The sequence below is a fragment of the Lipotes vexillifer genome, unplaced genomic scaffold, assembly GCF_000442215.2.
Source record: "Lipotes vexillifer unplaced genomic scaffold, Lipotes_vexillifer_v1.1 scaffold1011, whole genome shotgun sequence".
Taxonomy (NCBI): domain Eukaryota; kingdom Metazoa; phylum Chordata; class Mammalia; order Artiodactyla; family Lipotidae; genus Lipotes; species Lipotes vexillifer.
The window spans coordinates 4,654,650-4,676,946 of record NW_006787698.1 but is presented as its reverse complement, the minus strand read 5'-3'; the positions used below and the strand labels follow the sequence as shown (position 1 = coordinate 4,676,946).

General features: G+C 56.2%; 2 protein-coding genes across 3 annotated transcripts in view; one reads left to right on the top strand and one right to left on the bottom strand.

Annotated features, from left to right (window-relative positions):
* The window catches only part of PDE4A (phosphodiesterase 4A), a 44,304-nt gene extending 31,823 nt beyond the window's left edge, over positions 1-12,481 (bottom strand). The window contains exons 1-3 of one of the 2 annotated variants that reach the window (XM_007460665.1): positions 12,459-12,481; positions 12,265-12,372; positions 11,268-11,467 (exon numbers count right to left, since the gene is read on the bottom strand). In XM_007460665.1, coding sequence (XP_007460727.1) covers positions 11,268-11,431 — 164 coding nt within the window. In that variant the 5' untranslated portion in view covers positions 11,432-11,467; positions 12,265-12,372; positions 12,459-12,481. Of the gene's footprint in view, positions 1-8,162; positions 8,483-11,267; positions 11,468-12,264; positions 12,373-12,458 lie in introns of those variants that run through there. The other variant, XM_007460664.1, reaches the window with a different exon arrangement.
* Positions 12,482-19,488: 7,007 nt separating this feature from the next.
* The window catches only part of CDC37 (cell division cycle 37, HSP90 cochaperone), a 9,848-nt gene continuing 7,039 nt past the window's right edge, over positions 19,489-22,297 (top strand). The window contains exon 1 of the mRNA XM_007460663.1: positions 19,489-19,712. Within this exon, the coding sequence (XP_007460725.1) occupies positions 19,611-19,712 (102 nt within the window). The 5' untranslated portion in view covers positions 19,489-19,610. The remainder of the gene's footprint in view (positions 19,713-22,297) is intronic.

Genomic DNA, 22,297 nt, shown 5'->3' with positions numbered 1-22,297 from the left:
GAACAGCGCCGGCCGCCCTACCCGCGGGCCCACGGGCCCACGGGCCCCACCCCTCCCGGCCGCCTCGGCCCTTCCGGCTACGCGCTGGGGCCGCCCCTGGGGCGGGGCGGGCCAGGGGCCCCCACGCGGCCGCGGCGGGGACACCCCACAGACGCCAGGGGCCCTCCGGAGTCCCTCTGCTGTCCTCACAACCGCCGGAAGCATCTCTACAAACACCTGGAATGCCCCCAGATCTCTGGGGTGCTCTCACACATACACAGCCTCCACGATGTTGAGAGGTACTACAGACCTCAGGGTCATCCTCAGAGTCCCTCAGACTTAGATCTCCACAATCCTAAGGAGTGCTCCTACTATCCCTGAGCTGTCCTCACACAACCCAGAGGTACCCCCAAATCCATGGGCTCCCCCACAAAACCCAAAGGTGCTCTGAGAGGCTCCCATGGACACCGGACACTCTCACAGCTCCCCAGATGTCCCCCTCATTGTTACTGAAACATGCCCACAGACTCCAGGGGCACCCCAACAATCCCAGGATGCACCCACAAATGCCAGAGGTGCTCTGAGAGTCCATGAGAAACCCCTTCAGATCCCAGGACAACCACTATGTTTCCACAGATGTCCCCCAAATCCCCTGGGGCAGTCCCACCATCTCTGAGTCATGCAGAGACCCTCCAAACACCCCAAGAATCCCCCACAGCCACAGAGCATTCCCACAGATCTCCGTGAGGGCCCCCCCCCAAATCCTAGGGTCCCTTAGAGGCCTCAGGAAGGCTTCCACAATCCCTCAGATCCCCTCCCCTAGTAGCTCCACAGCATTCCTGAGATGCCCCCATAAGTGCAGAGAACCCAACATTATCAGGGGTGGCTTAGGACTCAGGGGATATTCCCATAACCATGGGGATGCCACCAAAATCCTGGGGTGCCCCCCATAGATCCCAGGGGCACAACTAGATTCCTCCACAGCTCCTAAGACAGGCCTACAACCCTAGGCTATGCCCAGAATCCAAGATGTACTCACAATCCTTGGGGCATCCCCAGAATGCCCCCCCCACAGGCTCTGAGACATGCCTTATAAGTCTCAGACACCCCTAGAAGCCTGGAGTGTGCTCACAGCCCCTAGACACTCCTAAGAATCCCCCAGTCCTCCCACTACTTAGCATCTCTGAGGCACCTCTTAGAATTGGGGGCCCCACAGCTCATGAGGTGGCTCCAAGAACCCAACCTCCCCTCAGCACTGACTTCTGTGGGGTCCAGTGGTGGTGACTCTGCATGCCCAGCCACTGTGACTTTGTGGGGGGCATATTATCCTCTCTCACAGATGCGGGAACTGAGACTCAGAGAGATGAAGATCCTTGAATAAAGTCAGCTAGCTAGTTATAATTCCAGAGCCTATCCCTCCTGTCTACAGCTCTTTGGGGTTAGGGAAGGGGGAGAAACTTGTTTAAAATAAGAAAATGGGGTAAATCTCTACTTTAAATCTAAATTGCCTCTGTGAATATCTTTCCCTCTCTACCTGTTGGCTCCCATGTCAAGGGGCCCAAAGTTGGATGACCTAGGCTTGAGTCCGGTCTCCGGCGCTTCTTATTCATTTGACCTTGACCCAGTCACTTAATTTCACTGAGCCTCAGTTTTTCTACCTGTAAAATGGGTAAAATAACACTACATACCTCATGGATGGACACATAAAAGGCTCAGAAAAGTGTCTGTACACTTTTCACTGAATGTTAGTTATGGGTTTTTTTTGTTTTTTGTTTTAATTTGCTCCAACCACCAAGCGCTGGGGCAGCTGGTGCTGCTTTGAGGAATTTTGAAGGACTAATTCTCAGGACAAGTGGTCCTAGCAGCTGCTAGGGCCTTACCTGAAAATTCCCCAACCACAGCAGCAAGGCTCCTGGCTGGCTGCACCACAATTTGTTACCAAGTCCAAGCTTGTACTGCTTGCCACACGACAGGCCAATAAATTGAGTGCTAAGTTGTTGGGGCAAGGAATAGTGACTTTATTCGGAAAGCCAGCAGACCGAGAAGATGGTGGACTCATGCCCCAAAGAACTATCTAGTTACGATTATTATTATTGGACAAAACATTTATGGAGAGCTTATAATGTGCAAGCCATGCACTAGACAGAGGATACAGATGATGGTGATGATGATAATGATGACATAGCAGCTAACCTTCAGAATGCTTCCTGTGCATTTACCGCCTCTAGCTATGATCTCATTTAATTCTCACAAAATGCCCATCAAATGACATTATTGTCACATTTTACAGATGGGAAAACTGAGTCTTGGAGAGAAACAATCTGCTCAAGGTCACAGAGCCAATGAGTGGCTAAGCCAGGCTCCAGACCAGTGGCTGTCTCCTTTTATTTCACAAAAATCCCCCCAGTGCCTTTTTAGACGCTCCCTTCCCCACCCACCCCCAAGTTGCCTCCTTCACGAAATGTTAATGCCATAGATATGCTGTATATCCATTTATGTAGTGGGCGTTTATCTGGGCTTTATACATAAAAGTAAGCTTTTTTTCACACCTCCATCCCAAGAACCAAATTTCACCCCGTTGGAGGTGATGTTGCCTTGTTGGGAATGCAGGGCTTCCCAACCTTGGCACCATTGACATTTAGCACCAGATGATCCTTTTTCCTGGGGGGCAGTCCTGTGAGATAGTAGCAGTGGTAGAATCCCTGGCTCCTCCCCACTAGATGCCAGTAGCACCCCCTCAGTCACGATGACTAAAATGTCTCCAGCCATTACCACATGTTCCCTGGGGGGCAGAATTGCCCCTGGTTGAGAACTGTTGCTCTAAACACACTAAGACCCATGCCCTGGCCACCAGTACCCCTCAGTCTAGGTACAAACAGAAAGGAAGGGCATTTGTATTTACCTGCCCTCAGGGTTCCCTGCATTGTTTTGCTGATTCCTCACATCAGACTTTGGGAATAGGGTTCATACTAGACCCATTTCAGAGATGGGGAAGCTGAGGCCAGAGAGGGAAGTGACTTGGTCAGGGTCACTCAGCCTGGAAGGATCACAGCTCGATTATGAGTTGATTATTATTATTATTATTTTTCCATGACACGTGGCTTGCAGGATCTTAATTCCCCAACCAGGGATTGAACCCCGGCAGTGAGAGCGCCGAGTCCTAACCACTGGACCACCAGGGAATTCTCGATTACGAGTTGAGTTGTCTGACTTCATAGACTGGAATTCTGGCCCAAAAAGCCTTCATGGTTCAGTTTCCTTCTGGCCCCCTGAAGTCAGATATAAACTGAGGTCTAAAGCCAACCCTGACCATGATCTACAAGGCCCTACATGAGCTGCCCCATCACCTCCACGCCCCATTTCCTTCCAACACCCCTTGCTCACTCTGTCCCAGTCACACTTGCCTCCCTGCTTTTCCTCGAACATACGAGACAGGTTCCCACCTCAGAACCTCCGCACCTGCTATTCCCTCTGCTTGTCAACCTCATCCTTCAGACACCAACATAGCATCTTCTCTGGCTTCATTTAGGTCTCTCCTCAAATGTCACCTCCTCAGAGAGGCATTCCCTGACCTCAAGGTCCCTCTTTTCTTCACATCCCATGTGTCACCATCTAGAATTATTGAATGCCTTTCCTTATTTCCTCCTCACTCACTCGTCTGAGAACCTCCAGGATGGCGGGAACTGGGTCCATTTCAGTCTTCACCACAGCTCGAAGATGCTCAAACAATGTTTTTTGTTTTGTTTTTTATTTTTGGATTTTTTTGGCCGCGATGTAGGGCATGCAGGATCTTAGTTCCCCGATCAGGGATCGAACCCACGCCCCCTGCAGTGGAAACGCCGAGTCTTAACCACTGGACTGCCAGGGAAGTCCCACTCAATCAATGTTTTTGGAATGAATGGGCCTGTTGCAGATGAGGAAACTGAGGCTCAGACAGGTGAATTTCTTTCCTAAGGTCACACAGCAAGTCAAGGGCAAAGGCTGGATTTGGGCTCTTACTCAGGAGTGAAAACAGTGGGCTCAGATGCCCCCGAAAACTCTGCCCTCACCCTGCCAATCTGCAGTTCTCCCAGGCCCAAAGCCCTAGTTTCCTGCAACTCAGAGGAGCTTTCAGTCCATCTGTTACTGCTGAAAGAGGGGGCACCCTGGCAGCCAGAACCCGGGTTTGTGGTTTGGGGGACGCCCCCTTTCGCTCTGCTGAGGAAATGCATTTTGAGGATGTGCAGTTCTCAGAACAACAGCTTCTCGCTGCCCATCCCCAATGTCGGCCATCTCAGCCTTACCGCAGCCCGGGGGGTGGGCAGATCTTATTCAGCCCGGTTTTACTGATTAGGAAACTGAGGCCCAGAGAGGCAAGATGCTGGCCCCAGGTCACACAGTGAGCGGACAGGGCTACAATCTGAATCTCACCCACTGGTCTGGAGTCGAGACCTGGTTTTTAACTACAATTCTGCCCTTCCTTCCTCGCTGTGTGCCCTTAGGCAAATCACTTGTGTCTCGGTTTCCTCGACAGGAGGAAAGCCAAAGATGCCGGGACTTAAAACGCAGGTTGGTGTTGGGAGTCCCTGGCATGGGCATTGGCTTGGGCACGCGCGCGGAGGCGAGACGGGAACTCCGCGTCCTCAACTTTTCCGCCAAGTTCCTCTCCATCCGCCAGGCGGCCGTCTCCACCACGTTCGCCTGAAGGTGGAGGTTGGAGGTAGCGGCCTGCTACCAACCCCGGGTGGGCGAGGACCTCACCCGCAGCCTGCGGTCGGCCGGCCTGGCGCCCGCTGTCCGGGACGCTCAATAAACATGAAGTAATAATACGGGGCGCCGCGGCAGTGACGGCGGCGGCGACTTTGCTCGGGGACGAGAGTTCCGGAGGCAGGTCCGGACTCCGAGCGCACACTCAGCCTGTGCCTTTCTTGTCACCCAGCAGAGGGCGTGCGGAGGGAGGGGCGCGAGGAGAGACCTACTCCCGATACACACGCAGGGATGTGGGAGCGCCAGGGACTGGGGGAGGCGAAGACCCCAGTGGAGACCACGGGTCAGAGAGAGACCCCAGTCCGGCTGTATCCACCTCCTCCTGGGGCCAGGCAGAGCCTCCCTCGGTGGGGAGAGTCTGGGGGTTTAAAAGGGGTCGGTACGTTGGCCTCGCCCCCCAGTTCAGGCAAGTCTCCCCACCTCACCACCAGAGTCCTTCTCTTCCTCCAGCTCCATCTGCCTTTTGACAGATCGTGGCGGTGCCGTGACTCAGCCCCACAGGGAGCCGGGAGCGCAGGCTCTTACATCCCCAGGTCTGGAGGGGGGTTCAGATGCCATCTCAGATGGGGGGGGCAGTGCCCTCTCTTCGGAGGTTCCTGTGATTCAAGTCTGGAGGGCTCTCTGAGTCCCCTTTCTGGTGGCTGCATGAACTCTAACGTGGATAGCACTGGAACCCACTGTGTGTGCACCCTTTCTGGAGAACTGGGCTGGCAGAATGCTCATTCCTAAGGAGTGAGTTCCCATGAGAGGCCTTTCAGTTTCTCCTTCCTCCTTCTGCCTCGGGGTGGGGGGAGGATGCTGGCACCAGTGCCCTCCCTCCAGCCACAGCCACTGGAGGCTACACAGGCCCACAGTGAAACAGAAACCTGAGCCCCTGCGGGGATGTGGTTGAGGTTCCTGTTTTTCCTTCCCACTTTCCACCCTACAGGAGCAGGGTCTACAGAGGCCCCACCTCCTCTCCCAAATTCGGGTGCCTGAGTGACTACCAAGCACTCGCTGTGTGAAGTCCTTTACACACATCCCCAATCTCACAGAACTCTTGAAATGACCCCCACAGGGCAGTGACAACAACAGCCTCACTTTACGGATGGGAAAACTGGGGCTCAGAGAGAGCAAGACACTTGTGCCAGGACACACAGGCATCAGATGGGACCTGTGTTGGAATCTCAGCTCTGCCATTTCCTGGTTGTGTGAGCTTGGGTGAGGAGAAGGGGGTACTTCGCTGGCAGTCCAGTGGTTAAGACTCCGCACTTCCACTGCAGGGAGCGCGGTTCAATCCCTGGTTAATCCCTGCATGTCATGTGGTGCAGCCAAAAGAAGAAGGGGCTTTGCCCCTCTGGGCCTCAGTTTACCTCACAGGTCACTAGGGATGAATATGTGTGGAAAAGTCCCCGGCATGGAGCCCAAGAGTGAGCCATTATGAGATGGATCTCACTAAGATAATGATGATGATTGTCACTCAGCCACTGTCCCCAGAGAGTCAGCACCACAGAGACCAGGGTAGGGAGAGTCCCTGGAGCCTAAAAAGGGACTAATGCCCAGTTCCAATTGGACCCCGCCCCCCCTTGGGTCTCTCAGGACAGTGACCTGTGCCAGTTTGGCACACTGCCCCTGGTCTTGGCATTTCCTGTTGATTCCAGCTTTGTTTTCCTTCAGCCTCTCTCCAGTTCCCTGTGGGAAACAGCAGGCTGTGAGTGCTGGATCCATGACATTTGCTTCCTGGGGGTGGGCAGGGGTGCTGGAATGCCCCGAATGGAGGTGGGTGGGTGACCTGGAGGCTGTGGTGCCTGCTGGAGATCCCCAGAGAGAGCTAAAATAGTAGGGTCCCAGCCTAGAAGGGCCTCCCTCAGGAACTCCAGGAGAGGCCTGAATCTGACTGTCCCAGGGGTGTTCCAAGTAGAGGGGCACTCATGGGAGTCAGGCGAAGCACTCAGTCAAAGCCATCAGTCACACATGTCACCAGGACACAAAGTCAGACCCCATCAGAACACTAGGTGGTTAGAGGACAGCATGCCAGGCAGTTGGGTGCATGCCCCGAAAGTGAGAGCACCAATTCTCAGACACGGGGCACACAAGCAGCAGAGAACATTTCACAGTGTCTCAATCACAGTGTCCCCAGGAATATAACATCACAGTGCCACCATCACTGCATCCCAGAAACACACGCTGTCACAATCGCTGTCCTAGGAGCACACAGAGTCACTGTCACAATCACTGTCCTAGGAGCACACACAGTCACTCTGTCACAATCACTGTCCTGGGAGCAGACACAGTCACTCTGTGACAATCACCACATCCTACAGTCAGGGACACAATCACAATGTCCTGGGAGCACATACAGCCATGCTGTCACAATCATAGCATTCCAGTAGCACACACAGTCATCCCATCACAATCACAGCACCCCAGGGGCACACTCAGTCACCCAGCAAAATCACTGTGTCCCAGGACCACTCGATGTCACTGTCACAATCTCTGTCCCAGAAGCACACAGTCACTTAGTCACAGTCCTGGGAGCACAGTCGTACAGTCACAATCACCATGTCCCTGAAGCACACAAGTCACATTGGCACAATCACTGTCCTGGGAGCACACAGTCAACATGTCACAAACTATACTATCCTGGACACACACACAGTTATGCTGTCACAATCATAGGACCCCAGAACCCCAGGCAGAGCATGCAGCCAAGGCAGCTGGCCATCCCCAACAGCTGGAGCAAACTCAGGTCAATAAGAGGGTCCCCAACTCACACTTCATCACTAACACTGTTACCTAGGGAGCCAGGGACTCCCTCACCCTGTGGTGGGACTGTGCACCCCCTGAACACTGTTCCCTCCCTCTGGGCAGCTACTGAACCCTAACACTCCTGCCCTGAGCGGGGGCTCTGACATAGCACACAGGCCCCCAACACAGGGATCCCCAAGAGGCCCCCTTTAGATTACTGACCCCAGCTGCAGGGCAAGTCTATGAATCCCGCTCCCAATACAGTCCTCCCCACTCTAGAAGGACCCTGGGAGCACCCCAGCCTGCAGGAAGCATTGTGGTTCTAGACTGACCCCTAGGCCATCCCCAAACACAGTGAATCTAGCCCCGTCAAGTGGCACCCAGCCTAGTCACTGTCCTGCACTGTCACCGACGAAGGCTACAGACCCCTAAAGCTGCAACCCTCAACCAAGACCCCGTTAATAGCACACGCAGCATGGCGCCCCCATAAATCGATCTCAGGATTATCTTCCATCTTTAGTAGGAAGTCTCGGGTACAGTGCACCACCGGGGGTGAGGTCCCAGACGCCCCCGCAGATTTACTCCTCCCCCCAGCCCCGTCAGTCACACTGATCCCACCCGCATCACAGCGCCCCGCCGCGGTCAGCGGGGCGAGTTGTGTCCTCTCTGCGCGCCTATCCGCTCCGCGCGCGTCCGCCGCGGAGTCTTACCGCCTGCAACTGCCTCCGCCCGCGCTGCCGCTGCCGGTGCCGGTGCCGTGAAAGGACGAGGGCCAGGACATACGGGACGTGCGCAAGCCGGGCCGGTCGCCGGTGTCCACGGCGTCGGCGCGCTCTATGGGCCGGTGTGGCGGCCGCTCGGGCTCGGCGCGCTCCGCGCTGTCCGAGTAGCCGCGCTGCTGGATACGGATGGGGGTCCGCGGCTGCCGCCACAGGTGCTGGGGGGGCGGCTTCAGGGTGGCCTGGCCATCCCGGGGCCCTGGCAGAGACAGAGATAGGCTCCTCTCTGAGGGGACGGCCGGGGGCTCCATGGCCCCGGCCCCCACCTGCACACCAGGGGGCCCCGGCCTCTCCAAGCTACACCCCGTTCAGCTGCGCGCGAGCTGACGCGCCCGGGGCCCCGCAAGTGCTCCTGGCTTCGGTGGGGCCATGGCGCCCCGGGGAGAGACCCGGGGGCGCTACGGGCCGATCGCCCCCGGGCCGGGCGCGGAGGCTTCCTGTCAGCGCCTGGCGCTCTGCTTGATGCGGTGCAGCGCTCTCCGCGCTCAGCGTCCCGCTCTGAGGCAGCCCCGGCTCCTCCGCCCCGTCCCGCCTCTCCCCGCCCCACGCCCGCCGCGGCTGTCAGCGCCGCCCCCCTCCTCCTCCGTCCGGGCTAGTGGGGGGCAGCCACCCGAGGAGGGGGCCTTCCCGCCCACGCAGAGCCCCACTCCCGGCGGGGAGGGGGCGCCGGAACTCAGCTCTCTCCAGAGCGCCCTGCCTTAGCCGCGGCGCACAGGGCCACGAAGGAGTTAAACGGTTAATCCGCTCGTGAAGGAGACACCCGACTGGTTGCCGGTGTGTCAGTCAGTCCGTCCATCATGGTGGGGGCGGAGCCCAGTGCTGGCTTGTCCTCTTCGCTACCCCTGGCCGGGGGAGCTTGTGGGAAGTGGTCCCGGTAACACGGATGCGGTCCCTGCAGCGGGCGGCGACGGTGTTCGGGGAATCTCCTGTTGGTGGGTCGGAGGACGGTGATGGTGTGTGTCCGGGGCGGGATGTGCGCGCACGTGGCCTCTTCCGAGGGATGTGTGTTTTCGGTGTCTGCTCGAAGTGTGTGTGCGCACGTGGTTGGCTGCTGCGGTCTGCCTGTTTACCTGAATTTCGCTGCGCGTTTATCTGCGTGTCTGTGGCTGAAGGAAGTGTGTGCATGTGTGCTGCCTGTTTGGAGGGTGTGTGCCTCTTACAGGGTCTGTTCTGGTGGCCTGGGGTCTGTGCTTGTGTTCCCCCGCGATTGGGTGTGTACTGTGGTGGGTCCGCACTCGCGGAGCTGTGCACTCGATTCAGCCTGTTATTTGTGGTGTCTGAGGGAGTGCATGTGTGTTGGTGTGTGTGTGTGGCCGGCCTGGGGCCACTCCGAGGTGTTACTGGGGTGTGTCCCTTTGGCTTCTGTGTGGCTACAGGAGGACACCCCGGCTGATACCCCGACTGCCCGCCCGCCGCTCTGTGTATCGCTGCTCCTTCTAAAGCGCTTCTGCAGCAGGTAAACTGAGGCAGGTCGCGGGCAGCCGCAGGACGCATCCCCGTGCCCTTTTCAGGCGAGTAAACAGCCGCGCCTCCTCCCCGCTGCCCCCGCCGGCAGAGCCCCCCTTCCGGCACCTAAATCGGGAGTCGCCGTGACTCACGCTCCCGCCTCCCCCAGCGCCGCGCAGAGCGCGAGCGAGCAGAGAGCTAGCGGGATCCGAGTGCCCTCCCTTTCCCCCGCCCCGACCCGGGCCGAGCCCTGGTGTCGGTGGCTGCCGGGCAGGGGGCAGAGCACACTCACCAGTGGCCCGCCCCCGGCCGTTGCGCGCTCGGATTAACCAGCTTGGGTGCAAGTACGCGCAACCAGGCCGCGCCCCCGCGCGCCCCCCTCAAGGGCTCCCCCCGGGCAAGCCTTGCCGTCTGCCACCGCCCTCCCTCCGCACTGTTCTTATTGGAAAAAAAAAACAAAAAAAACAAAGCCCGTCTCCAACCCGCACAGCCGCTTTTCTCCCCGCCAGAGGGGGCTCCAGGCGTGGGCGAACGCAGAGCCAGAAACGCCCTCCCATTACCAGCGCTGGATGTCCCAGAGGCCAGAACTGTCCCCCAACTTCTCTCAGGGACCCTCCCCACAAGTGCATACTCAAAAAGGCTTCTAGGGGATTGGTAAGGGCTGGAAGTCCTCCCCAGATCACTTGAGGGTCTTGGGCTGGACCGTTGCTATAGTCTTGTCAAAGCTCTGGGTGGGGTAACACAGGGTGGGGTTGAGGGTGGGGTCAGGTCACAGCTGGGGCTGCACAAAAAGGAAAGCCCAAGGCAGTGGGCCAGAGCTGGTAGTTGGATCTGTGGCCTGAACTAGGTAGAGGCTAGAGGAATTTTCTTTTTTTTGGGGGGGGGTACATTAGACCACTGGAGAGGGGAATGACAGTCACTTCCTCCCCCATTTGGAATTGAACCATTGTACCATGACCCAAGCAGAGACCCTGAAGCCCTCCGACTGAGTAGACAAAGGGGTGGGTGGGGAGATTGAGGCTGCAGAGAACAGTGGCAGCTGTATGGCTTTCAAATTCATCCTTGGGCCAAGATGGGGGTTGAAGTGCCCTGAGGGCCCCAGATGAGAAAGAGCAAAGGAAGTGCAGTGTGAAGCTGAGCTCAGGAGAAAGAAAGACGCCAGTCGAGACCTCCTCCAGGGTCCCACCATCTCCTTTTAAGGCCTTGAAGAAACTGCATCCTCTCAGAAAGGGAAATAGAGGTGCACAGCGGATTGGTGGGAGGCTCACTCCCTAGCCTGTCCCAGCTCTCTGATTATGGGAGCATCGTTGGGGACTGGAGGGTTGAAACCCTTTCCGAAATCCTGCCCCTTGCTGACTCAGGCAGCTGCAAAATGGAAGAAGGGGTTCCTAGAGGCTGCAAGAGGTGCCTCTTGCGGGGGCGGGGTTATGTCACAACCTGACCTACCAGCCTTCAGGAGAAGTTTCAGCTGCTTTTGCAAAACACAGGGAGCCAGGAGCCTAGAGCACGGGAAAGTGTTGGTGGCTGGACTTAGCCCAGGTGGCCCTGTTCCTCCACCCCACCTCCCAGCCTGGTCCACCTCCTGCCTACCTGTCAGCTTTGGTGATGGAAATCCGCGGGGGGATCAGCAGTGGCAGCGTGGTGGGCCGTGGTGGCAGAGGGACCCCAGTGTCCAAGGGCTCAGGCTCAGCCCAGCCCAGGCCTGGGCCCATGGAGAGGCGTCGGCGAGGGTGTCGGAGGGCAGCCCCGAGCATGTTGTCTCGGCCGGGCTCGGGGGTCTCTCGTGGCCTCTGAGGTGTGACAAGGGCGGGGTAGGGGTGCAGCCTGGTCAGGCAGCTCTGAGCCCCTCCCTGCAGTAACGTCCCTCCCTAACCATCTGAGATAGTGGCCGATGGGGATATAGGCTCCTGTGCCCCTCTCATGTCTTAGCCACTCACTAATCCCTCCTACAGAGGGTCCCGAGGGTCCCTTCTCAGCTCTTACATCTGAAGGGTGCCCGTTCTCAGCCATAATTTTTGTGGGACTCCCTTTTTTCCTCTCTCTCTTTTTTTTTTTGTGTGTGTGTGTGGGCGCACCACGCAGCATGCCGGATCTTAGTTCACTGACCAGGGATCGAACCCATGCCCCCTGCAGTGGAAGCGTGGATTCTTAACCACTGGATGGCCAGGGCTCTGGGCCCTCATGCCTGTACTCTGCCCTTCACTGTGAAACCCCTCTAACACATCACCACCCTCCACGTCCAGGAAGCCCCCTCTTGGCCTAAACGTCTGTGGCCCCCTCTCCTCATATCTGAGACCCTCAAGGCCTCACCCCCAGCACCCTCCCCTCCACCCTACAATCCTCTCCCTATTTGGAAAGCCCCTTGGAAGACCCTGCCTTCTATCCCAGGGCTGAGAGCCCTTAATTTGGGCAGCAGGAGAATAATGAAGTCAAGGGAGTAAACTGAGGCACAAGCGGACAAGACTCCTTGCTGCCTGGGGGGAAGCGAAGCCAGGCTTAGTGAGCAGTCAGTCTTGGTCTCTAGAGGGCTCCCTACCCCACCTCGCAGCCCAAGCCCCGCCCCCAGCCCGGGCCCCGCCCCTCGCACCTCGTCACCGGTCCGGGCCACCGACAGGACACTGCGACTCCTCTTCACCCCGCCAGACTAGCGCGCCTTGGGGGCTTCAGGGGCCATGTCGGCCCCGGCCAGCGCCTCCTGCAGGACCAGGCCGAAGGCATCCGCCGTTAGCTCCCGGGGGCTCCCCCTGCCGGCTGAGCATGGAAACCGCCCCCGCCCCTCGCCAACTGCCTCTCCTGGGGCGTGATGTCAGCAGGTGGCTGACGCACTGCCTGTCGGTGACGTCGCCCGTCTGTTGCCAGAGCGACAGCTGATGCTCGACTGGGCTCTGAACAGCGTCAATGCCTGGACTGGCCACTGGGGGGCCGAGAGCCTCCGGCCCGGGTCGCCCCAGCCCCCACCTGTCCTCTTGCGGGGGCTTCTCCAGCCTGGGGATCCCTCAGAGAAGACTGGGAGCTCCCAGAGCCGGCCGCGTGTGGCGCGTGGTCCGACTCGGGGGCAGGAGGAAGCGTCTTCTCCGAGCTGTTGGGCTTTTATGCCTAAACCCGAAATAGCTCCCATGTGCGGGGGCCGGGCGCAGCGAGACGGCGGCTTGGGCACAGATGGGGGACGCGCAGGCAGAGGCGCGCAGAGACAGACAGGGACGCGTGGAAATAGAAACAGACAGGGACACAGACGCAACTCCCGATTATGAGTGCGCTCTGCTGCCGGCAATCCCTATCTAAAAGCTTGCGGGAGGGGAAGGCTGGCTCGCTCGCTACACCGTCAACCCAGGCTCTGCAAATTATTGCTGTGTGGCCGTAGGTCAGTGACTTAAACTGTCTAAGCCTCGGTTTCACCTCTGTGAAATGGAATGATAATCCTTGCAGGGTCTATACGAGAATGAAATGAGATCAGACCATATTGAATTCTCGAAGAACAGCGTCTGGCACGCAGTAAGTGCTTAATAAAGGCTATTACCATCTGAGCCTGTGGGAGCCTGTTAGAACCCAAGTCAGATCATGTCCCTCTTCTGCTCAGAGCCCTCCATAGCTTTCACCTCCCTCAGAGGAGACGTCAAAGTCCTCAACAAGAGGCTCACACAGTCCTGCTGTCCTCATCTCCTCCCACCCTCCCCCAGGCTCACTCTGCTCCATCTGCACTGGCCTCTTGGCTGTTTCTGGACACACCAGGCAAACTCTAGCCTCAGGGCTTTTGTCCTTTCTGTTCCCCCTGCCTGGAACTTTTCCCCCTTAAACATCAACAGGTCCCTCACATCCTTCAGGTCTTTAATCACATCTCACCTTTTCAGCATTTCTCCTGGTGTTTCTCTCCACCCCACCCCTGTTTAAAGTTGCTATCCCCTCAGGATTCTTAAACTCCCTTATCCTGCTCTATTTTTTCACAGCATTTATCACCTCATAACATACTATGTAATTTACTTATTACCTGTATTGTCTGTCTTGTCCCATACTAGAATATCAGCTGCAGGAGGACAAAAATATTTTATCTATTTTATTAATATATCCCCAGTGCCTAGAACTGAATCTGGAACATCGTAGGCTCTTAATAATTATTTGTTAAATGTCTAGTTATTGTTTTGAGGACTCAAGAGCATATTAATAATGTTCCTAGGTCTCCTATGGACTAGTTCTTATTTCTTTTTCTTGTCGTATAGCTCTAACTAGCACTTCAGTTCAATATGAACTAGTAGAAGTGAATGTAAACATCATCTCACCCACGTAGTGCTTAGCACCAGGCAAGTCTATGACAGACAATTGTTGAACAAATGGATGAATTGTAAAGATAGCTTAAAGGTCACCTCCGCTTCTCAGCCAGACAGAGCCAGTCCATGTTCTGGGCTCCCACTGCTCTTTGTTCTGCCCCTATTAAAGCACTCATCATCTGGGGTTGTAATTATTTGTATTCCCCACTAGAGCTCTGTGAGGGCAAGAAATGGTACCCATTAATCATGGTCCCCCACACACAGTCTGAGTGCTGAGTGAATAAATGAAGGAATGAGTTAGACATACAGAGAAAGAGGCACCCTCTCCTCTGTATGCAGACAGACACATATGCTCAGACAGGCAGAGAAAGGGCCATGTAGTAAGGACCATGCTTAGGCTCCAGTATTACATTGACAGACATGCATTCAAATCCTGACTGTGCCACTTATTAGCTGTATATTTGGGGGCAAGTTGCCCAGCCTCTTTGAGCTTCAGTTTCCTGTAAAATGGGGATAATATTCATACCTATCTGAGGAGGTTGTTGTGAGGATGAAATGAAATAATGCATGTAAGGTTCTGAGCACAGTGCCTGGTTCATAGTAGGTGCTCATGAAACAGTAGCCACTATCTTAATAATACTAACAATTATCACTGTTGTTGACTCAGTGGAGCTATGGACATATATGGGAGACAGCTACACATTCACAGAGACCTCAATTTCTCCCGTCCTCCCCCCTCATCCCGCTGGCCTCCTCGCTGTTCCTCAAACACTTCAAGCATATTTAGACCTCAGGGACTTTGCACTTGCTTTTCCCTCCCCTGGAAAACCAGCCTCAGATATCCTGCACTCCTCCCACCCCCGATCTCCCTGGCTCTGCTTTCATTTTGTTTGTTTTAGACTTACAACATTCTAACAAGATATATAATTTACCTATTTTATTATTGCCTGTCCTTTGATTAGGACATGAGGTCAGGATGTTGGTCTGTTTTGTCCCCTGCTGGATCTCCACGACCTAGGACAATGCTGGTATACAGTAGGTGCTCAACAAATATCTCTTGAGTAAATGAATAAATCCACTTGACTCCTTCACCTCCTTCGCCTCTCTGCTCAAAGTCACCTCCTTTTAGAGGCCTTCCCTGGCATGGATGCCTCCCCTCACCCCATCACCCTCTGTTTCTCACTAATCTTTACTTCTGTTCTCAGCACTCATCACCCCTGAGGTATCATATGTTTATGTTTCTGCTTTCCCCCACCCCTTAGTTCCATGAGGGCAGGGGATTTTTCTGTCTTGACCTAGGGCCAACTTCATGGACATGTGACCTAAGCAGTCCCACTGGGCCCCATGCTTAGAAGGTTTAATGCACTGCTGTCGTGGTCTGGAAATTCTTAGTAATTTTAAACAGGGGTCTTGCATTTTCATCTGGCCCTGGGCTCTGCAGAATTCTTTAGCCGGTCCTGGCTGTACCCTCAGCACCCATAACAACTCATTGTAGGTGCTCAAGGATTTGTGGAAGGAAGGAAGGAGGCCAGGGGAGAGAGGTAGAGACACACATGCCACCACTGTCTGGACACCTGTGTACATTTGCAGAAATCATCTCTGGCAGAAACCTGGGCATGGGACACAGGGCCTCAGAAACTGGCCTGAGTGCCCAGGTGGACGGGAGCCGCTAAGCCTGCCTTCCCCTCCCCTGCGCAGCAGCCGGCTGGCGAGCGGTTCCAGATGGCAGAGCAGGCACCAGGCTCAGGCTAAGAAGAGGCCTCTTCCCTCATCCAGCTTGTCAGCGTCCCTAGCCTGGCCTGAGCACTGGCTTCACCCAACCTCCACTGCCTTCAGAAGGACAGGGTGATGGGCAGCCAAAGAGGCATGGAAATGAGGATGAATACCCTTGTCCACAGCTTGCCCCAGATCATTCAGGCCTGAGGAGGTACAATGACTACCCAAGCTCCATGACCTGGAGCTGGGAAGGACTCTCAGCCCCTCTCCCCACGGGGCATGTGTGTGTGTGTGTGTGTGTGTGTGTGTGTGTGTGCGCATGTGTGTGAATGTGAGACTTTGTACACAGCTGTCCACATGCAACTGGACAGGTAGAACTCTCTGGGAGTCTGAGTGTTGTGTAGTTGAGACTAGACCATACCTACAGGAGTATGTGTATGTGACAAAGTGACACCATATCAGTCTATGTGGGCATGAGGCTGGCTGTGTCTCTGTGTGACTCTGAGTATGTGTGTGTGTGGAGGCGGGGAGGGTACATGCATGTGGGTGCAGCGGGAAGTACACTGGTTAGAAATGTGGATTCTGGGTTCAAATCTCTGCATGGCCACCCAGTAGCTATGGGGCCTCAGGCACACTATTAAGGTTCTCAGGCTCCAGCCTGTATGTGGCGTTTGTGTGACTACGTTTGTCTGGATCAAAGTGTGTGTGTGTGTGTGTGTGTGTGTGTGTGTGTGTGTGTGTTTGAAGAGTAATGCAACTCCTCTGGGAGGTCTTCCTGGATACCCAACCCAAAGTAGACCCCTCCATTTTTCTCTCTTGTCACAAGCTATTTCTATCACCATCCTAATCAGTTTGTTGTTATATATTTATTCGTTTGTTTATGTTGTTTCTTCTCTGTTTTCTCTACTTAATGTCAGCTCCATGGGTGTAGGGGGTTTTCTTCTGTTTGCTGTTGTGTCCTGAGCACCTGGCACATAGTAGGCATTGAGTAAATACTTGTTGAATGGATGAATGCAGGGCTGTGTCTGTGTGGTATGGGGAGAGAGATGGGCACTGGCTGGGTGTCATGGGTTCCTGGAGGGACCTGTGCTCAAGTCTGGTCTCTCCTCTCTTCCATTCCCCGCTGTTCAAAACCATTCCTTCAGCCACCCTCACCTGTGTGGGAATGATGACACCCCGTCAACTCCCTTATTGCCTTTGATGACATCTTTCCCTTTTCTTGGTCTTAGAGACTCACTCGCCTCATCCGTAAAATGGGAGAGAGGATGGATTGGTTCGTGACAAGCCTCCTACCTGATCTAAAGTGCTATGAAAATAGTCTTAATCTAATCCTCTCTTTAACTCATTCAGCATTTACTGAGCACCTATTGTGTACCAGCCACTCTTCTAGACCTGGCCCTCCCCTCATGGAGCTGAAAGTGAACCAGGAAGGCAGATACAAACCGTAAATCTCATTTAATCTTGAACATCCTTCCCTGCAGTCACTCTCTATGCCTCATGAAATTTTAGTCTTCACAGTCTGAAATCACCGTGGATATTTCTCTGTTTACACACTGATCTTGCTCCCTCACCAGTGTCCAGGGTCAGCAGAGCAGGGACCCAGCTGGTCTTGTTGGTTGCTGTAGCCTGACAGCCTGGTCACAGTGTCCTGCACACAGTAGGCTCTTGGGAAATATGTGTGAAATGAGCTGTAAAATAAATGATGGCATAATGGCAGACTCGCATGCATGACCTCCCCGAATCCTGGGTATGTCATTACCCACTTTGCAGATGAGGAAATTGAGGCTCAGGAAGGCAAAGCCATTTGCCCAGTCCCACAGCCACAGCTAAGCAGTGTGTGGCTGTGGGATGCAGCAGAGGAAGCTTGGGAGCCTAGAGGAGCATTCCCAGTCCCCCACCCCCACCCCCACAGGTACAAGACGCCCAGCAGGGGGTGCGCTGATGGGGGGAGGGCGGTTGGGAGTCCGAGAGACAGTGCAAAGCAACTCAGGGGTCTCTGTCTCAGTCCCCCAGGCTGGAGATGCTGTGTTGTCAGGAGATTAGTAAATGCTTGGCGCTGATCGGGGAGCTTCCGGCGCTCTGTCCCCAATTCTGGGAGCTGGGGCTCCTGGGACCCTGTTTCCCTGGGGCCAGGCAGCTCCGGTCTCCGAAGCCAGGTAGAGACCCCCGCGCCTACCCGGGAATCTGGCATCCGGGGTCCTCCCTACATACCCTCAGCCTGGAGGCCGGCCTGAAGCCCTCAAAGGGCGTACAGGGGCCCCTGACTTTCTTGGGGGGCGAGGGAAGTCCCCCCGCCGTCCAGACCCCCTCCCTCCCGGCGCCTGGTCCCCCTCCCCACCGCAGCTTGTGGTCCAAAGCTTACCTTGCAGGGGTGCTGGGCAGGGGATGCCCCGCCCTCTCCGGCCTGAGGGGCGGTAGGGGACGGGGGTGTCCAGACCCTTTGTTGCTGGTGTGTGTGTGTGTGTGTGTGTGTGTGTGTGCGCGCGCGCGCGCGAGAGAGAGAGAGAGAGAGAGAGAGAGAGACTGTGAGACCTGCCGAGGTGTGGGTTCTTGCGCGCGCGTGCCCGGGACTTGACTGCCGCTGTGATGCTGGACTGCCGGGGCTGGAGGGGGAGGAGGAGGAGAGGGGGACTCCTCCCCCCGCCCGCCTACTCGCGGGTTTGAATGGAGCGCGAGGGGGACGGGCGGCAGCAGGCGGGCGCTTTTGTCCGGATGGCCCCCCCCCTTCCGTGGGCAGGGGAATCCCCCATACCCGCACCCTTTTAGAGACCTTTACTCCAGTCGCTCCACCCCCTTCCTCCAACGCTCGCTCTGGGGGAGTCTGGAAGAGGCTCCCTTCACCAGGAGCCTCCCGGTTGAAGCTCCTCCCGTCCACCCCGTCCCCCCAGCGCCCTTTAATCTGAGATAATCCTTGCCCTAGGCTGCAACGAACCGTTTTATCCAGGTGTCACAGCGTGGATAGGGATGTATGAAAATATGTGGCTGGGGTCGCCCAAGCTCAGTGTAATGGAGTCCTTAGCGCCTGGGACGAGGAAGGGGGCAGGCGCTGCGAGCAGTCCTAGAGTACATTAACGGGTCAAGCCCCCCCGCCGTGCTCACTGCCAAGATCCACCCCCACCCCCACCCCCACCCGGCGCGAAGCCAAGAGCACGGGCCGCTAGTTAGACGCTAGCGACACCCAGCGGCTGCACGGGGGGACGCAGTGGACAGGCTCCCGAGGCCCGTTAGTATGGTCCGGGTGATTCCAGAGGGGGCGTGTATGCGCGAATCCCCGCTAAAGAAGCAGAAGATACGGACGCGAGGGGTAGGCTGTGGTCCGAGCCGGGGAAACACCAGCCATTAAGGCAGGGCTACATCGCCCCCACCTCCGACTCCTCAAGGGCAGGGCCATATCCTTCCTTTACTTAGACCCTCCCAGGGCAGGGCCCCGTACCCCTCGGACTGGGAATGTCCTTTCCTATCAGGCACAAAGTTCCTCTTCACAAGGGGCGGGAGCGAGGTCTTCTCGCCGAGGCCCGGCCCCAGCAGTGGGATCGGGCTGACGTCACTGCGGTGTGGCTAAGGGGACAATCCTCTCCCTCAGTCTCGCCAACTGCCCCCCTCACGGCCGCCGTAAACGCCCACCGTGGGGCAGCTGGAGAGAAAGGGAGCTCGAGGATGGAGAATCCACCCGTATACCCCTAGGAGGTGCCTAGCGGAGGCCCCAAGCCCGATGGGGTGGGGTCTCGGCGAAGACTTCGGGGAGCCGGAACATGTGCGCAGGGGTCTTTAAGACCTCGGTCGCCAGTGCCGCTGCCGCGGTTACTAGGGATGTGACGTCACGCGCGGGCGGGGGCGTCCGCGTCCGGGCGGAAACGGAAGGGGCGGGGCTCTGCGGGGAGAGTCTGTGTGGTGCTGCCGCCGTAGCCGCCGCTGCTGCTGCCGGAGCCGGAGCGGGCTGGGCCGTGGAGGCAAGATGGTGGACTACAGCGTGTGGGACCACATCGAGGTGTCTGACGATGAAGACGAGACGCACCCCAACATCGACACAGCCAGCCTCTTCCGCTGGCGGCACCAGGTAGAGCGCGCGCGCCCAGCGCCTTCCCCCACTCTCGGGACTCCGCTTCAGAGTTCTGACCCCTGATACTGCCGGGGGCCCAGCCATTGACACCTGGGTTTCCCACCCTACAGTCTGGACTTTCAGGATCGCCCGGGGTTCCTTGATTCAACGCCGGGGCAACAGAACTGCCGAGACCCTTGAGTTCCTTGCCCGCGATCCCGGGCCCTCCCCCCTCCCCCCTCCCCCCTCCCCTTCCAATTTCTTCTTGGAACTCCCAGTTGACCCCTAGGGCACCTTCTTCACAGTTTAGACGTGCCACCCCCAATCCATTTGGGACCTTCCACTTACACCCAGAATTCTACCTCAGAATCTGCACCCTGAACCTTTTGGGTACCCACTTATGATCTTGGATGTCCCATTGGCCCCTCCCAACCCCCAGAGTTCCCAATACTTTAAGTCTATTCTGTGACCTGCCTTTCGGAATCTTGATGGTGATTCCCATTTAGATCTAGAGGTTCTGCTCTCAATAGAGCAAGGAGTTCTGTCCTCCCCTGAGATTTCTGTTCCTGGCCTGGGACTCCAACCCACACCCAGGACCCCTTCCCTAGAACGTAGACCGGTGCCTCACCAGGACCCTCAGTCCCATCTAGGACTGGAATTTTGAAACCTGGTTCCCCTTCAGACTGTACCACCAGCTCCAATTCCGGCCGCTCTCCTTCAGCCTCATGTACTGTAGACCCAATTTCCCATTGCATCAGGAAACCCTACCCACGTGGCGTCCTGCCCAGCCAGAGCCCCTGCCCCTACTTGGTACTGCAGGCCCAGTCACCGGCCAACCCCAAGACAGGCTTCCTGTAGGAACCTCCGCCAGCATTGGAATGCCTCATTCAAACCCAAGTCCAGGACCTAAACCCACCCCAGCTTCCTTCTGACCCCAGTTTGGTCTGCTGTTCTCAGACACCCACACTGACACCCTGCTTTTACCAGGAACCCTCCCAGTCTGATTCCAAATTCCCTGCCCCTTCTTTTATTTATTTTCCCCCAAATCCAGACCCCAGAATCCCAAGTCTGTGTGTTCTCTCACCCCTCTCCCTGACCAGCAGCGCTCTCAGGCCAACAGAATGGCTCTCATGAGACCTAATGTTCTAATCTGCTCCACCACATCAGAGCTCCTGCACCCACCTTCCTATGCTTGTTATACTCTCAGACTGAGGGTATATATCTCTCAGAATCTTCCAGTTAGGAATTCCTCACCCCACCTTCCCATATATCAGCTCCCAGTCGTTTATCTAGAAGCTTCTAGAAGGGTCCTTCCCCATCCTGCCAAGACCCAGCATTAGTCCCTACATCTGGTTCCCAGTCCCAGTTCCAACCCATTCCTTAAAGCAGCAGCCTCCTGGGTAGTGTCTGCTGGGTGGGCCCCTGGAGTGTAAGGAGAAAGTTCTAGCACTTCTCTTTCTTGCCATGTGTAACATTTTATTATGAAATATTGAAGATCTCTGCAAGCTCTCAAGGCAATTCTTGGGAACACCTATTTCTGTCACATAGTTAATCTATATCACCGTGGGGAGGATGGTTTGGTCCTGCTGAGTTGGGAGGCTGATGTCCCCTCTCCTGCAGCATCCTCCTCCCACCACACCCTTCTCCCTCTTGGCACAAAACCTTTTCCTGGCCTGCCGCTGGGAGCCCCAGGGCTGGAGTGGAGGCAGGGAGCCTGGTGTCTCCAGCACCCGGTTCAGTGGCCACCAAGCCTGGGTTCTCATCCCAGCCCTGCCACAGGGCCATTGCTGCTTTAGGCGGAGCGAGACCCCGCCTCCATGAGACCATCGTAAGGACGACATGAAATGAGATCTGAAAAGAACTTGGCTCAGGGCCTGGGAGGGAGTAAGCAGGACCAGAGGGGAAAGGGGGATTAGAGAAAAGGTAGCCTGGTGTGCTTCTGAGCACAGGCCTGCCCACCCGGGTTCAAATGCTGGTTCCTGCTGAATCACTGACCTGCTGCATTGCCCCCAGTGAGTTTTGATCTCTCTGTGCCTCAATTTCTCCAGTTGGGGTTCTTATTAGTATCTACCTCATAGGGTTGTTGTGAGGGTTGCCTTATGTATTTAATGTGTGTAATGCTCTCAGGACAGCACCTGGCATGTAATAAACTGTGTAGAAACTTTAGCCACTATCATTGTTATTACTCATGTAATTCACGCTCATGGTAAAAAAATAATCCAAAGGTTTCAGAAGGGGACCAGCGAGTCTTCCCGGCTCCAGCTCCAGCTCCCTGGCTCCCTTGCCCAGAAACAGCCACCAGTACTAGTTTCTTGTGGCTCCTCCCAGTGAGCTGTGTGGTATCCAGGTTCTGTGAGCCTTGGGTCCCCTGTCTGTAAGGAGGGCAGTGATACCTGTGGCCCCTTCTCGCTGCCAAGGCTTCTGCTCTGCCCAGCCTGCTGCAGCCCCTCCCGGAGGCGTAAAGTTCAGGCCGGGCAGGCTGCCACCCCCAGCAGCTCCAGGAGACCTTTATTTAGCTTTGGCCTCCCTGGCGGCTGCTCAGAGGATGCCGGGAAGATTTTGATGGCCGTCTAGCAGAAACCAGCAGTGTGGTAGATTCCTGC